Source organism: Sparus aurata, chromosome 16 (genome assembly GCF_900880675.1).
Source record: "Sparus aurata chromosome 16, fSpaAur1.1, whole genome shotgun sequence".
Lineage (NCBI taxonomy): Eukaryota > Metazoa > Chordata > Actinopteri > Spariformes > Sparidae > Sparus > Sparus aurata.
In genome coordinates, this window is record NC_044202.1 from 22,696,184 (window position 1) to 22,714,351 (window position 18,168).

Sequence of the window (18,168 nt, forward strand, 5' to 3'; positions counted from 1 at the left end):
ATTTCTTGACTTTTCAAAGATCAGTGGCTCTAAAATGGATGACTGCTACCACCTTGTTGGTGTGGAGGCTCTGGAGCCAGAGACTTTGACTTCTCTAATCTGAGTATTTGCACCTAAAGTCAAACAGTGTTGGGTTGGAAAACTCATGTAACTGGTACTACAAGTGGCCATTTTACTGTAAATACTGTGCATAAACAAATAATATATTTGGACTCTGGTATTATGGGTAAAGAAAGCTCCAGAAAAGCAGCTTATGTCGACCACCACACATTTATCTAACAAATCCATGCATTATTTTATTTACTGTTAAATAATGTTAAATTAAATGTTGTAATACTTGGAAATCAATCATTTATTTCATGGTAATTTGGCATAAAGTTGAACATAAATATCAAATGAATAAAATGGCTGCCTTCCTGCATGTGTGCGTCCCCGGAAGGGTGGACTTTTTGTTTTTGGATGTCTGCAGCAGTAACCTTGAAGGATGCAATTTCATCTGTCATTTATTCTTCCCCATCTAGACTGTATCAGGATAAACTGTAACTCCAGTAAGTTAACACTCAAGTTTCATTTTGCTCTCTATGTTGATGTTTCTTTTTAAAGGAAAAGTGTTTTTAAAAATGTGAGTCCTGCACCGCCCCACCTTCTCTTTAGCCAGGCATGTGGAGGATGACTTTGCTGAGTTGGTTGGGAACCAACAGAAATAGCCTCAGGCAGTTGGAATTAGTGGTGATTGTTTTAATTATTAGACATATCTTAACCACTTTTTAAATCAACTACTTTACTGTATTATACACCGATGGGTATGTTATGTATACTATAATGCACTGTATATAGTAGAAGTGACAATATGTTAATAATGAATACATTAAAAGATAATCATTCTTACAGTACATATTTCACTTTACACAATGGTTTTAAGAAAGTTTAGGTGTCACAGAGTGCTACTTTATTTTGTTTATTATCAATAAGCTACAACAAGTGGTAAAGGAGTATAACTGGTATTTTGTGCCTCTTGGATGATGTGAACACAGGTGGACAGCTCTAAGTGTGTCAGTTTACACCTGGCACTGAAATACGTCTAGACACGCATCGCGAGTGACCACTGGTGATTGGCTTTCAATTCACTGCTTTATATGAAAATAAACATACATCACCGGGACAAACAGACACAGATTTTTGTCTTCACTGGAAAGAAGGACAGAACTTAATGTATAACCGTGCAGGTTTTAATGGAGGCCCACATTAATTATCTAATTAAAATACATGAAAAACAGCATTTCACAAAGTCACGTCAACTTTTTAAAATGTCAAGATTGTTTAAGGGAGACTTGGGACTTTTTTCATAGGTGACAAAGAGGAAATCTATATTGGTTACTGTGTACTGTATTTTTAACATTTAGAATGTTTACAGTCAATAAATCAACACATTTCATGAATTTGGTTTAAACAGTATTCAAACAGTTGCTAAATGTTGGCATGTAAGATGCACTTTAGACACAGAGTAGCTGACAGGCTGGTACAGCGAAGTCATAACAAACTGACACTTTTTTACATGGAAATAGACCTTTATGTATTTTATTAAATGCCAAATTAACAAGAAAGCAAAACTAATTTAGAATTTGCTGTAGCTTTGTTGCAACCCTTGATTGTCTCCTGTTTACAGGAGTCTGGGGTTATTGCACCTGCTAGTTTAATTTTAAAAATGAGTTGCAACAGAGATTGTAGAGTGAACACACACACATCTGCTGCAAACATTGGCAGTTAAGACAGACCAAACATGGAATTTACATTACAGGGAACCACATGGAAATCAAACAACGTGTTTTTAGTCGAGGCTTCTTGTTCCATAGAGAATGTTGGTTTAGCAAGCTTTCCTTCACTGTGGCTCACGACTCAACATTGGTGTCCTGTCACCATCAACCATCATGTCCTGCAATGACAGCGACTTTTTTGGTGATGCATCAGGATTAATTAGCATTTACACTCCAAAATACATGGGGTCACATGCATCCCAGACCACCTCAACAAGAGGTTTGAGTGATAAGATCACAATGCGTGTTGGTGATTGTTAAAACTTAAGGGCTTTCCACTTGTGTTTGGGTCACCAACCCATGCTAATACCAGGTATAAACAGGCTTAACGAGAGAGGGATTTAAAAAATATTACTGTAACACCTTTAGTCCCTGTAACTGAGACACTTTATTTGGATGGTCTGTTGATGATTTTAGTACTGTAGATGTTTGACACTGTCATCCACTGGGTAACCTGACCCCACTTTTGGGCTAACTGCAGAGCCCCCTTACCCTTTTCTAGACAAAAGTATAACCTTATTCTCTCCATTTATGTTAATTATATAGAAAAATAATAGTCAAAAAAGGTGAGTAGTACATGAAAAAATACTTCTGCTTTGAACAACTCACATGCGATCATATATCAAAACATTGACCACAATGTAAGAATATGGGAGAGTATTTTTAGTATATAGAATAGAATCCTCTACTGCTAGTGCAGCGTACAAGGATTTAAGTCTGTGTGTATGTAAGTAATAAAATATATTTTTTTATGGAAAGCTCTCATAACCTTAACAAAATTGCTGAAATTCACCAGTACATAAAACAGATGCAACATAATCACTCATAAGGTATGGGGACACAGATCTGCATTGAATTAAGGAATGTTTGCCACTGTTTTTTAAATTTTTTGACAAGCATTGGAAATGATCCCATACCTAATGCTGATAAAAAAAAGTAAAAATCACTGCTTTCCCATAATTTGATATTTTTGACTCTAATTATAATGTTTACCTACATCATAGGCGATTGAGAATCAAAAATATGCAAGACAGCTTTAAATTGTAAGAATTTGATATCCCATATGTATAATAGTGTGTAGTGTCTCAGTTGCAAAGGATTTGTTTAGGCTTTCACAAAAAAATGAATTGCTTTTACTCATATTGAGGCTATGGAGATCTTTGTCTTTTCATTTATCATTTGCTTGTAAATAAATATATAATAAGTAATTACAGATCAAGAGGTTGAAACTTGAAGATGATGCAGCCTCATAAATCATGTGCAAAAGAGTTCGTAGGACAGTTCATTTTGTAATATGCTCTCAGACATCGGGGGAACAAGGGTATACAGAGTGCTGAGAAACAGTCAGCACTATCTAAGGAGCTCTATTGTGCTCCTTCAACATTCAGTGCAGTAAAGAAATCTTTTGTAAGATATGATCAGTGGTGGAAGTAGCTAATTACAAACACTCAAATGACTGTAAGTAATTTTATGGTGTACTTGTACTTTCATGAGCATTTTTTCAAGCTGTAATTACTTGTACGTGTTCTTAAGTATGCATTACACCATGTTATCTACTTATTTACTTTAAAAATAATAAATACATTAAATATTATTTAATTATTTGAATCTATTGAATTAATAATAACGAATAGAGTACAATTTGAATTAATATCTAAACCTTTCATCTGCATTGTTGTAGCCAATAAGGCTAGCTGATCCTAAATGGGCCAATGACAACTGGCAAAACACACAAAATTCTTTAGACCAGATATGAAGTGGTGACCATGACCACCGAGCAGAACAGTGTGGGGAGTAATTTAGACTGAATAACCTGGAGAAACAGGGACCCCTGAGTGATAATGCTACTTATAAACATTTGAAAATTACCTAATACTCTGAGTAGAGTTTGAGTAGTGTAGTGAATAATACTTTGTACTTTTACTTAAGTATTATTTTAAAGGAGTCATCACCCGGAAATCGCAATTTCTCTCGTTAAATCATGCATATTGGTGTTGGACCTCTGTTGAAACTTGCCTGAAAAGCTGGAGTTTGAAAGTGGCTTATTTTTTTCGCTTTGGCTCTTTTTCCGAACAGGAATAGCGCACAGTAGTGCGCGTTCCTAAAGCACGAGATTTTGACTCTGCTCCTATGGTGACGTTACCACAGGAGGCTACTTGCATATGCATCGGCTCACAGCCGTCCTCAGCCAGAGTGAGCACGCCGAATCTGCTTATTTCTCTGTCATTTTCACGCCATACATCGTCACCGCCAGCATTAAAACTCAGGTCTTACATGTAAAACACGAGTGTGAAAAGTAAGACGGAAAAAAAAAGAATTTACCATTCAGAGACATCCTGCTGTAAACGTGTCTCTTCCACCGTCTCTGCCTCTTCACTCTCCCGTTCGGTTTCCGACTCCGGCTCGTACATAAATGCCTGAATTCCGTAAGGTTCGTCATTTAGTGTGTGCGCCATGACAGGGGGCTGTTTATGTTTTGGAGTCTGTGTGTGCATGCAGGCTCGCCCCCCATTCCGGCTCTGTCCTTCCTGCGGCCAATCAACGCGCGCCTCATTACATATTAATACAATGCACATCCGGACCGGTCAAAACCTCGCGCATAATCTCGCGTGAGAAAGTCGCGGTATGAAAAAGTGTCAGAACAAGCTCTATGTTGGATTTAAAAAAAAAAATAAAAAATTCTGATAAGTTTTGAGAATTGATCCAAAGCGATCCAAGAGGGACTGGATATGTAACAAACCAGGTGATGACTCCTTTAATAGTAGCAGTTTTACTTGTTAAACCACTGCATTGTACCGTGTACAATTATCCGTATAAAATGAATATTCTTCTTCTTCTTCTTCTTCACATTACTTCCTATATTGTTGCTGTAATAATTACAGAAGAAGAAAAAATAGATACTGACAGAAAAAAAACTGTTTATTTTATAATTTGGGTGACTTAAACATGGTTTGGGAATAGAGCAGTTATGATCAGTTGCCAAAGTTAACGCTCCTTTGCCATCCATGCATAAATGTGTACAGCGCATAAGGAAAGAATTTGAGGGAAATTGTAATAGGGTGTCTAATAGATGTGAAATTGTAAAGCAAAGTGAAAATGGCTAAACTCAACATAATACATTTGTTAGTTATATGATGATTTTCATTGAAGCCACCATAGCCACACAAACTATTTTCTTTGCATTCTTGTTCATATTTATGGACTACAAAAGTGCCAGAGGTAGCAGACTCTGTCCGAATTTGACCCAACTGACTGTGATATTTCTGCACTAGAGTCTTGATGCATCTGGTCTCATACCAGCAGTCCACTTTGTTTTCCTTTGACACAACTGTTATTGCGTCCCATAATAAAAAAAGTACCAACCTTGTCAGATAAGAAGACATGTTTTCAACAGGCTGAAAAACAATGACCTTTAACCCCCTGCTTTTTTATTTCATTTCTTGCATTTAACTGCAGTTGAAGATTATAATAGGTGGACCTTTAGTAATTGTTGAAATCAATATGCTTTTTGTAAGAGCTCTAAAAACATTTTGTGCTAAAATGTTCTTTAAATGCTTAATTTAAAAACAAAAGATATGGCCAGAATTTTAGCTTAAAAGATTACCAACAAAAGTGTTGACATTATGTCAAATATGTCTGTTCTGAGATGCATATTGAAGTGAATATGCTAACCAGCTAGCTTGGCCCATCCTGTCTCATAACACCACTCTCTACCCATTCTAATGAGTGAAGAAAATAAACTCACAAAAAGTCAGGAAAAGTTCAAATTCAACATAAAGAAAATAAAACTCACCAAAACAGTCAAAATGTGTCTTCCTGCAACATAGCTGCTGTAAATCACCTCCATACTGTATTCCCCATCTTAAAAATGACCACCGTTGCCTGCAGTGACTCCCTCCACTACACAAGGTCATGTTCAAGCAGGCTCCAGTCAGCTAATAACCCAACCTAATCTAATCTCATATGAAAATTCATAGATAATGTCTTTGATTATGTGATAGATTAAAACAATTAGGGATAGGTTAAAAACAGGCTAATGCCATTGTTTAGTGTAAATTACATTGTGTATTATATCCAAAAGGAGAAATTGGAAGGATGAAGTGAAAGGAAATTATTTCTATGAGTCTGTGATGAGTAAAAGCAAATTATCCCAACTGTAGTTGCACTTTCTCTGTTCAAACTATTTAATATTCTGCAGTTCTACAGCATATACTGTAGATCAGGTGCATTCTATGAGAATTACAGATGTCAGAAGTATTTTGTATTTTTTAATCTGTGTATATTACTGACTAAACCAAACCTTTGTTTCCCAAAGGTATAAGTTTGAAAACTAAAGCCTATTTTTAAGCTTTTAAGCTGCTTGTAGAATTTTTGCAAATGATACCAGGCTGACTAGTGGGAAAACAAAGGTTTGGTTTAAGGTTCAGGATGTCTTTAACTTTGTGATTGACCATTGTTCTCAGGCAAGGGACCAGAGACCCTGTATGCCGGGCAAAAGCTCAATGATAATGAATGGCATACAGTGCGTGTGGTGCGTCGCGGCAAAACCTACAAGCTAATGGTTGACGATGATGTAGCTGAAGGTACTTACCTGCATCAACTCAGCTCATGCTTGAAGAAATGTCATTAGTGTTGCCATGTCAGTGGTTTTACACCATGCTGTGGTGTGTTGCCTTAGAGATTGACAGTTCTATTCTGCTACAAAGAAAGCATGTAGATATGTAGCGACAGTTTGCATCCATCTAATACTGTTAATGTAATTTTCTCCTTAAATCAGCCCTTTTGTGTTAGTGTCAGACAGTGTTCTCTTTTCTTTTCGTTTTTTGTCTTTCTTTTCAACCCATCCCCTCCACCCTCCCCATCTTCAGGCCAAATGGTGGGTGACCACACGCGTCTGGAGTTCCACAACATCGAAACGGGCATCATGACAGAGCGTCGATTTGTTTCCAGCATCCCGTCCAGCTTCATTGGTCATCTGCAGAGCCTCAGGTACTCAGAACACTTGTCTTTACTTTACTTTTAAATGTAATGAGGAAACCAATCCACAGAGAATAAGCACACAAATTCTGTGACTTTTAGTTAGTTAGTTTTGGTTTTAAAGCACATTTACTGTTTGGTTCAGTGTCAGTGCTCTGTCTGCCTACAGGGGATAAATTCTGATGAAAATGTCTGCCTCAAATAAAAAAATGTCTATTACTCCTGCTTTATTCTGTCACGAAGCAAACAATGTGTTAAGTAGAGATTTATTTAACTATTTATCCAATCCGCCCTTTCAATTATCCTTGGCTGACATCTCTTTTTTCAAGACTTTGGAGAACAAGTACGATTTTTACGAGAGTCGTTTCAAATGCCTGTTCCTTCCTCTCCTCAGATTTAATGGTATGCTCTACATCGACCTGTGCAAGAATGGTGACATTGATTATTGCGAGCTCAATGCACGCTTTGGGGTTCGTTCCATTATCGCCGACCCTGTCACCTTCAAATCCAAGAGCAGCTATCTGAGCCTTGCCACTCTGCAGGCCTACACATCCATGCACCTCTTCTTCCAGTTCAAGACAACCTCCCCTGATGGCTTTATACTCTTCAACTCTGGAGATGGCAATGATTTTATCGCTGTTGAACTGGTTAAAGGGTAAGTTTTATTTTGAATTGATGTTTGCTAACTCTTTAAACATTGAAACTTTGGAGGTTTGGTAGTAACTGGTAGTAAATTGCTGTTTATCAAATTACAATCTCAAACCAGTGTTACAATGAAAAAAGTGCCACCCATAGGGATGCATGATCTCAGAATCTGCAGCTTTGCAGAGCTGGTTGGGAAGTTTTAGCTCATTGTTTAGCTCAACTGTAGTGATTTGGTTCACTATCACTGCTTTCATAACATTAAGCATGCCATAACGGTCAGCTACAGTCAGTGAAAAAACTGTAAAACTCCACTGTGCACTACCTGCTTGGAATACAATAGCAGACAGACACAAATAATACTTGAGACCATCTTGCCATTCAAGTACACAGTAGTCATTCCTACATTAATATCTGAGTGCTCAGTAGCCATGGGTCAAACCACACCCGTAAAAGCAATGGCTGCTTGTACGAGTCTTTGCAGTGTTATGACAATAAAGCCCTAATTATCATTACGGAGGGAATAGTTTATACTACATTTTTTTTTTTTACATATTGAAGTGTTAAAAAAACAAAAAACAGTGGCGTTTTACAAGATCCATAATGACAAACAGTGTCAGAGGATTCTACCTATAATCATCAGAATGACTCATCTTTAGGTTTAGGCTGGCTGTTTGTGAACATTTCAAAGAAAAGCTTTCTTAAAAGATTTTGTCTCTTGCAGATACATCCACTATGTTTTTGACCTTGGAAATGGGCCCAACCTCATCAAAGGCAAAAGTGAGAGGGCACTCAATGACAACCAGTGGCACAATGTGGCCATCACCCGAGACAACAGCAACACCCACACACTGAAAGTAGATGCGACAGCTACTAGCCAGAGTATCAATGGGGCAAAGAACCTGGACCTGAAAGGTATGCAGAGGACATGATAGCTGTTGTGTGCTTACATCTCCTTGTGTGTCCAGTTTTTACTGAGCTAAATTGGAATATGTTGCACTTACAAAACATGCAGCAACTTGTTTTGCATTCAATTATTGCTCTAATTATCCGCTGTTCCATTTCCATTACATTACATTGTATTATGCTCACATTCATGTTCATAAGTTGTAAATACATATTTTCACTTCACCATTTAGCAAAACCACAAGCGCATAAAACAAACGTAGTATTTTATTTCACTCATACACAACACTGTCAAAAACATTCTGAATTAAACTACCATATTGCCTCCTTCTCATCTTGGCTGGGAGTTGTACATGATCAGAACTTCAAAACGAGAGCCCTTCAGCGCTTGCATTTCTATTTGTCACAATGCACTGTTGATTCTGTTGCTGTTGACCAGTTGTTGTTGTTGGGTGGACTTGACAGGAGATGGCAAAGACGCAGTACGGAGAAAGAAAGCCCCACAGCCAAAGTGGCAAATGGGCGTAACATTTTTCAAAAGGGCATCAAGGCCAGATAGCCACCGGTGAAATTCCTGCTCTGCTTGGTACCGATTTAACACTGGTGCGCACTGTGTTGGAATGCCAAACCACTTTGTTCTGCATTTCTTGCAGGACTTAAGGGTTGGCAATGGTGAAAAAGTCACCATGTAGTGGCATGATGTTACCCTGCCACCACACATCACAAACATGTGATAAGGGGTGTGGTGTTTCTTTTGTGTACTGATTAAATACAAAACATTTTACTTGACCCACAATAATGAAGCTGGCACAGATCTGTAAGACTGTATACATAAAGTATTTATCACAGCATACTAAGATTTGTTCCTCCTGTACTTTCTCTGTTTTCTCACCCCAGGTGAGCTGTTCATCGCGGGACTGGGTCCAGGCATGTATGGCAATCTGCCTAAACTGGTGGCTTCAAGAGAAGGCTTCCAGGGCTGTCTGGCGTCGGTGGACCTCAATGGTCGTCTACCGGATCTCCTCAATGACGCCTTGTTTCGCAGCGGTCAGATTGAGCGTGGATGCGAAGGTACACCGTCCCTCAAATCCGAGCCTGACTACTACAACACAAACTTCAACTCCAACTCCAGCTCCAGCAGCCCTTTTTACCTGCTCAATGCAAACAGTAGCTCTACAGCCCTGCATTCATACAAAAGCCCCTTTACCCTATTAACTGTACTTGTTGCATCACTTACCCACTGCTAAGAGTCAGGCCAAACATCCGACACCTCTTCACCTACACCACTATATGTTATCGGCCACATTGGTCGACTGACAGTGCCGTGACAATCACCTTCAGAGCAATTTATGCCAGTGCAGTGACATAAAATACTGTCAGGTGCTCCATTTTTGATCTCTTATACTATAGTTTTTTTCAGAATTTTTATGAACGCCTTAAACATAATAATCATATAAGGAGGTACTGAAGAGCTCCTGCTGAGTGTCTGGTTCAGGTGTTTTGATACAAAGACATTTGTGTTCATTTGATTTGAGAGAGATCATTTTCGGGTCAAATTTTTGCCCAATGGTGAACTTTAAAATCTATAACATATCTAAATGTTTATATCTGACCGTTTACTAAGCCCCATCCCTCTACAGAAGTTATGTCATTATGCCTGTCAAGCTTTCCATTGTAGCACTGCACACATTTTGTCAAAAGTCATTTTTGAAAGAAAGGATCCTTGAATTCGGACAGAAGTTAACAAAAACAGCTTCTCACTTTCATGTGTCAACTGTTGATTTTAATGCGATGATTGTATTAGCTTCAGGTAGCTAACAAACATTAACTCTGTGAGTTCTTGAAAACTCAGTCTTAGAATTTGATTTGATGGCAGAATACATTGCATCATGTTTAATGTGTGTTGCAATGCAAAAGAAATATATATATATATATATATATATATATATATTATACATACACATATATATATGGTATCCAATCCCTGGATGATTAAATCTGCCTCATGACCAGTTTAGGCTTTTAGGATTGTTCATGTATTAGTGGTTAGCTTGTTAGTCCTGTATTGAAGGGCTGTATTATATGGTATAAAAAGGTGCAAGTCTCTGTGACATAACACCATTCATGAACCATTCATGAAACCTTTGAATATTTGATTTTTATTGTAGAAATGCATTGTACCTTACTTGTATATTTAAGTTTTTTCATGCAAAAGGATCACTTTTACATGATAAAATGCTTTGGGGACTAACATGTAAATACGGCTAAGTTGTCTCAGGTAAACTTCACCAATTCCCTGACAAAGCAATACAGAGCTGCTAACCAGCCATGCAGTGGATGTATGAATCCTGAATGGATCTACTGTAACCTTTTAAACCCACAAACAAGTAGTTAGAATACAATATCCTAACACAATATCTACATGGCATAAAGCAGCTTCAGTGTCAAGATGCGTTCATATTGATTAGGGATGCAACGATATATACCGAATTTAAGGTCGCAAACATTAACATTAATGATGAAAAATATCCCCGCAATACCATCGTGGGACTGTGACGATATCTACAAACCTATCACTCGTAAACTTCATGGTGCTAACAAGGTAAATCAACATGAATGCATTCTCCGGTGTCTCCTTGTCATTGCGCAATCATACTGCTCACGAAGACAGACTTGTTCTCGTAAAATCTGCTACTCCACCTGATTGGTTGACTTAGTTTGTTTTTGTTCTCAATGCCTGACTGTCTAACCGTCAAACAGACTCTCCAGTCATGTCTTTTTTAGTAGTTTTCAGTAGTCTTTGAGCTATAACAATACTGTGACCTCTTCCCTCATTCTCCAGAGCCACTTTTTGCTGCAAGAGTGTCTCTAGGTTCTTTAGGTGGAGCAAGCAGGCTAGCTGTCCGCCAGGCTGGCCTGTCACTGCTCCACCACCCGTCCTGTCTGCTTTATCTAATATGCTCAGAGACACTGCAGCTGTGTCAGGCAGCGTGTTTACCAGCAGGGAAACTACGGCTCACAATGCGCTGCATCATCCCTTCTGTTTTTACAAAGCAACCAAGAGAAAAACTCAAGGTCATTAACACCCAACAACCAACATACAGTTCATAAATGATAACATGTCAGAGATTTATGTGGCCTTGGAGGTTTACTGGACAACAAGAGCGAGGGAGATCAGTGTAACCTGCGGTTGATCAAAAGTTGCTGGAATTATTATTGATTATTTGCATATAAACTTAAAGGAATAAACATGTCAGCAACCAAATGAGGATTTTCTTCCATCGCGAGTACTGATATTGACACATCTTCCTCGATAACCAACGTTTAAATTGGTAACCCATAAACCTCACTTTTACTGCAATTTTGTCTGAAAGCAGGCACAAAATCTCCCAGGAAAATAAAAGCTGACAGGTGTGCATGTTAGTGTGTGTTAAATACACTTTGGATCGCGTTACACAAGTTGAGCAAGTGCAAACCAGAGCTGCAATGCAGCCTCTACAGACAGATAAGTATAAAGGAAGAACAGCTTTTCATTCAGGCAAGCTGAGACGACAGAGTGGAAAACGCTGCTGAAACGCCTTATTTAAAACCTTTAAAACCTTTAGCCCAGGAAGTGATGCTAGGTTACTACTCTAGGTCGTAAGCTCAGCATAGTAATGATTGTTAAGCAATGATTGGAATATCACTTTTTGGGGCAGGGGTTTAGCAAACGGTCTATTGCAGGGGGAATACAAAGAAAACCTATGTCTATGAATTCAGATGTTTTACACCTGGCCATGACATAATAGCAGTAGTGGAAATCTGTTTCAGGCAGTACCCACACTTTAGACTCCAACCTGCTTCAGGTTTTAATTTGTTTATAGTTGGTTTACAATCATTCATGCACATAGCTACATCAGAATGGGCTGTTGAAACATTTTGCATGAGCAAGCAAATGTCACTGTGGACAAAATGTTTCCATCTTCTTGTGCAAGTCGCGCATTCTTTCGTGGTTGTTTTTTGTCATCCTTTAAGGTTCTGGGCCAGCTTCCACAACCTGTTATTGTTTGCATGGAAATCATTTTCTGTACAGCTGTTGTTTTCTTATGCTTGCCATATCATTCAGTTGGACATTGAGTGTACTGTATGTTGTTTTTTTTTTACATTTACTGACAGAGTCCCATGTTAGACAAATAAATGTGCTAGTCAATGTTTCATTGAAATCAAACAGAACATAACATTATGTGTACTGTATGTCCTCCTTGCTGTGACAATCTGAATGGGGTTGATAACAATGTGATTCACTGTACTGAATGTATTGCAAGAAAGGAATGGTTTATTAATTTATTTTTCAAATAAAATCTCATCAAGTTTGTTGGTCTTGTCCATGGCATTCTAATGTCTCATTTTTATGTGTGCTTTTATGGTTTATTTTCCTTCTTTCTTTTGCCGATGTATCATAATAAGTTAGTCATTTAAACTGGATGACCATGTGCTGTCTACATTTCATTATAAGCTTTCATCACATAAAATTGATTTTTGTTTCTTCAGAGAATGATTCCTTATCAGAGCCCGTTAATTATTAGGTCCGGAAATACATTGTACCACCACTAGATGGTAATACTACACTGCTGGCAAACTTTAACCACAACAGTATTAGCAGGACACACATGAATCAGCTTTTCACAGCTGTTCAGCTCAGTCACCAGAAAGTTACCACTGCAGGATATTTCTGCATTGTAAGTCAGTTTAAGTTCCAAAACTCGATTCCCTTCTCTAACTCTTCATAAGTTCACTTGGTCCTCAACAGCTCATTTAACAGAGCAGCTTGCATCAATTTACCAGGTAAGTCTCCACTCAACGCATTTATCTGATTTAAAGGTCCCATATCATAAAACATATATAAGCTGGTCCTCCCTGAGCCTGCCAACTCCCAGAATGAGGAAAACAAGCGATTCCTGCATGGTCTCTGCAGCCCACCCACTGCTAACACGGCGCTCCTACAGACTGTTCAGATTCTGCTCCTTTCGTTACGTAATGAAAGGAGTCATTATCATAGGCCGACCTCCTCTGTGCGATGATAGGAGATTCAGAGAGGGGGGCGTTCATCCCCGAGGTGAAGTTCGGTGTGTCCAGCGGAAAGACAGCAGTGTTTCGCAACGTTGTCGCTCGGAGCTAGACACGCAATTGCTCTGTTGTTGGTTGTATAAATCAACATAAGTGCCTATATTCTGTCCCAGCTACAGAACAACAGTAGAGACAGAGGTTGTGTTTCATTTTTAATAACAACGTGCCGGCTGCGGTTCCTGTTAGCTTGTGTGTGTGTGCTAACCACTTTACATCGGACTGCTTCAGTAACGAGTGTCAGTACAAAGCTGGCTTTGCCTCGACACTGACCCTCGTAAAAGGATCAGTCTCAACTATACCAGACCCAGCAACTGCACCCGAGCCACCGATAAGTGTTGCCGCAGTTTGATAGTATTTACAGTTGCCGAAGAGTATGGTGAAGTCGGCGCGCAGGTGGTCAAGTGGTTAGAGCGCATGCCATAAAAAAAAACACAGCCGACCCCGGTTCAATTCTGGCCGGAGGTCCTTTGCTGCATGTCACCTCCCCCTCTCTCTCCCATGTTTCCTCTCTGTCTACTGCTAATAAAGGTGTCTATGCCACAAAAAATCTAAAAAAAAAAAAAAGAGTATGGTGAAGTCAGCTGGAAATTGGCTAACTAGTTAGCTCCACTTCGGTCCGCTATGCAATGGCGTTTGAAGCGAGTTTGATATTAATAATATTACGATGGAGCTTGGTTGTCACAGACGATGTGAACAGTGTCCAAGAGTTTAGAGACTGTGTTGGAGACAAACACAGCTTTCGCTAGCTGTTAGCCATTAGCTACCTGGTAGTAACTGTAACAACACATACAAACAAACTAACATTATTCAACCACACTGACCATTCAGAAACGTCCTGCTGCAGCCACAGAGTCTGTACTTCTTCCGAAGACTCTCCTTCTGGGTCCGATTCTGGGTCAAACTGGTTCGGTTGAACGAAAAAATCTCCGCGAGCCATAGTGTTACATCCACCGTAAACATTAGCGCATGCTACCGTTAGCATAAGGGGCTTCCTCTCCCTGAGAGTGACGTAGCAGGCAAGGCTCCCCAAGTAGGCATTGACAGACGGAGCTCATTAGCATTTAAAGGTGCAGGCACAGAAACAGAGTGCTGTGAATAGAGCTCAGCAGAGCGACTTTTAGACAGCTGGAGTTCAGGACCACGGATGTGTTTGGGGCAATACATATCGAATACAGAGTTGTTCGACCTCTGACAGCTGTGTGAAACTGATGAAAAACAGTATAATATGGGACCTTTAAGATAAGTTGATGTAGACTGGCAGTCACTGTGCTCCTGTAAACATGTACATACCATCTGTAAGCATATATGTTAGAGAAAAAATTCACATAACCACAACTGAAAAATGGATGCTCAGGTATCAATACATAATCTAGACTTGTGTTGGGCCGAATGGAAACAATAAACAAAGATAACACTTCGTTTAACAGGTAAGTATGTGTTAATTACCAAGTAACATATTTTAACTTTATTTGAAATTATTCCTCAGTTACCACAATATATGCCTCAACGTTTATTGAAAATGATCCCATCGTGGTTTGATAATAATATTCTGCTTTTTGCCAATAAGCAGTTAATAAATAGGTGGTAGTTTCTTTAATACATTTCAAGGAAACTTCAAACTGGTTTCTGCTTAACTTCTGCTGATTGCCATTTACATTTTCACCAATATCTAGAATTTTAGCAGATAAGTCCAACTTTGGAACAATTGTAATTGTGGAAGTCAGCCACAATCAGTAGCAAATTACTGACAAATACAAGTTCACAATCAAGAATCAAGTATCAAGAATCAAGTCATTTTAAAAGTTTCATTCCTGAATAGTCTATTGGGGCTTACTAAAAATGTCTTCACAACACTGAAAGTAGATGTCACTCTTTTTATATTTTGAAACAAAAATACATTAGTAAATAAAACAGGAATATACCAAAAGTTGTTGTACATATTTACAAATATTTAAGTAGCTGCGTATAATAAGTGTGTGTGTGTGTGTGTGTTTCTTTGACAAAAAAAAGGGGACGAGAGCTTGATTGTTGTATGCTAATTTGGTGAGAATGTAAATGGTTAATATTATTAACTTATTCATTAACTGTTACTGTTTGTCGGAAAATAGCAGGAATGTTTTCTTGAATAATATTGGGAACATTTATAAAAGAACAAATTGTTGTGGTAATTTGGGGGTCATATCAAAGAGATTTAAATATGTTGCTTGGTAATTACCACCTATTTACCATGACATTTCCAGACCTAGAAAATGAAGTCTTACCAGTACATCTTGACAGTATCAAAGACTTGATACCCTAAAGCTTAAAGGGCTGCTGTTAAAAGATATAGTTTTGTACATCACAGCACACCGCAGTGTCAATTCCAGAATCAAAATGTGGAAAAGTATTTAAATGTCAACATACTTATTATTCAATAATTCACTTTCCTCTTTTGTATTACTGATACTTTGGGTTATTTCATGGATTGCACAGGATAGGCAAAAATAAGCCTTGGCTTCAGCCTATTCCTTTTTCGGTTACAGAGTTTGTTTAATATTTTTTTTTTTGTGAGAAGATGTTGAGTGGAAGTCTGTATGATAATATTTGCCAGTTCATTGCACATGATTTAAGTATTTTATATTGTAACCGAAATAAAACTATTCATTCATTCATTCATTCAAACTGTCACATTTTAAACTATATGGCTAAATACACTGCTTTTGTCACAATCCTCTTATATGTCTCTGTCAAGTTCACAAGAAAAAAACAGTTCAAGATTTTTGCAGTAGAGATGTAAAGCAAGTTTACTTGTGACTTAAGCATCACTTTGATAACTGTATTGTCAGGCACACAATCAGATATCTTTATAGAATGAGGTCCGGTAAAATCATTATTGAAATATATTTTACATGTATGCAGGCCATATGCTTAGAAATGTGGGGGAATCAGGGATATCCAGGTCAGAAAGGGAAAATTAAAAGTTATGACTGGATGACCTTTGGGGTCAGAGACGCCAATACCACTGCATATATACAACATGTATTATTCTTTCACTTTCTAATTCTCAAAACTAGACACATATATGATGTGATAGTGAGATTTGTAATAAAAGTCCAACATATTATTTTACATAAATACAATACGACCCTTGATTTATACACCGGTAAAGCCTGCTCTCTCACTCTACTGCTTGTTTCTGTGAGAAGGCCCATTGTTGTACATACTGTAAATGGCAACACAGTGCTGGGAGGAAAAGAAAAAGTGTCATTGGATACGATAAAAGACACTCATACTCATAAACAAAATATTGATATCCCAACTGCCATAGTGGTTTAAAAGGTGGATGTTCCATGAAACTATTTGCATGGTTTAACACCAGCAGCAGTGAGTGAGAAAAAAAAAAATGTTTTGGGGGGAGGACGGAACAACCTAGCCAGATAATTTAAGACATTCATAATTTTTTGCAATTTCATGGTAAGGGTAGGCCTCTGGGGAGTTTGCATTGTACTGAACCCAGATCTGTGTGTGTGCATGTGTGTTTGTCTGGGTGTGCTTGTGGTTGTGGGGATGGCTGGACTTCCACAGGTCCCAGCACCACATGTCAGGAGGACTCCTGTGCCAACATGGGCATCTGTATTCAGCAGTGGGAAAACTACACCTGCGACTGCTCTATGACCTCCTACACTGGGACACAGTGCAATGACCGTGAGTACTGATCTTAGTTATACATATATGTTGTCACATGGTTCACAGAGGGTGGACAGAATCATCTCAGTGTAAAGCACTATTCCTAAACACCTCCTTTGTGCCATCAGAGAGTGCTCAGAATGATAATGAAAGTGATAGTAAAGAAATGATCAAAGTTTTTTTGTTTTTGTAACTGGAGAGACTGTATATTTCATCAATATACAGAGTTCAAGGTAAGTTTTGAAATATTACTCTTGCTCAACTTTCACACATACACAAACACACATGGATGATGTGTATTTTAAACATCTGTACTGACCACAGCACAATCACATTACAGACATTTTGCATAAGAAAAGTTCACTTTGCGGCACATAGCCATACACTTACATTCTAATGCACAGTTTAAATGCAAGATATTGAGCACTATTGGGCAAATTATCAACATCACCAAATTCATCTTAAAGGTCCAGTGTGTTGTATTTAGGTGGATTTAGTATTTTTTTTTACTGTATTCAGTTCAATGAACGCAAACGAAAAGGAGTGCTTTAGTATTGTGTTGGATCACAGTTGTACATTTACTCACTTTACTTACTTTTAACATTGGGTTTTTACAGTGACTAATGATAGCCAGGTGATTTAAGTACATAGACACTGTGTACCACTAGGGGGCAGAGCAGCATCAACACCTCATGTCAGAGAGAGCACATGAGGGCACATGGGAACTGCCACACACACACACACACACACACACACACACACACACACACAAACACCTATGCACACAATTGCGTTTGCGTGTGTGTTTTTACAAACACTTCAACAATAACTATAACACACTTAGATACAGCGATGCAATTCGACTCGGTGCATTTGAGTTAAGCTGAAGTACTGTACTTGTGCTGCCTGGCTTCAGTCATCTAAAATGTTAGACTTTTGCTTTTGGTCCACAGCTTTTACTAATTCATCTGTCATTTGTGCTACATAATACAAGGATAAATCACAACGCAGGTGCTATCCATTTAAATTAACGAGATCTAAAGATCACAGGTGCGTA

General features: G+C 38.4%; 1 protein-coding gene across 16 annotated transcripts in view; it reads left to right on the forward strand.

Annotated features, from left to right (window-relative positions):
* nrxn3a (neurexin 3a) overlaps positions 1-18,168 on the forward strand; it is a 184,065-nt gene that overhangs the window by 112,479 nt on the left and 53,418 nt on the right. For 15 of the 16 annotated variants that reach the window (XR_003987134.1, XR_003987138.1, XR_003987136.1 and 12 more), the window contains exons 12-18: positions 522-548; positions 6,278-6,397; positions 6,683-6,803; positions 7,186-7,446; positions 8,158-8,348; positions 9,237-9,410; positions 17,010-17,129. Coding sequence is in view for 8 of the 16 variants with exons in the window: in XM_030443869.1 (XP_030299729.1) it covers positions 522-548; positions 6,278-6,397; positions 6,683-6,803; positions 7,186-7,446; positions 8,158-8,348; positions 9,237-9,410; positions 17,010-17,129 (1,014 nt within the window). In the remaining 8 variants the exon portion in view is untranslated. The remainder of the gene's footprint in view (positions 1-521; positions 549-6,277; positions 6,398-6,682; positions 6,804-7,185; positions 7,447-8,157; positions 8,349-9,236; positions 9,411-17,009; positions 17,130-18,168) is intronic. The other variant, XM_030443868.1, reaches the window with a different exon arrangement.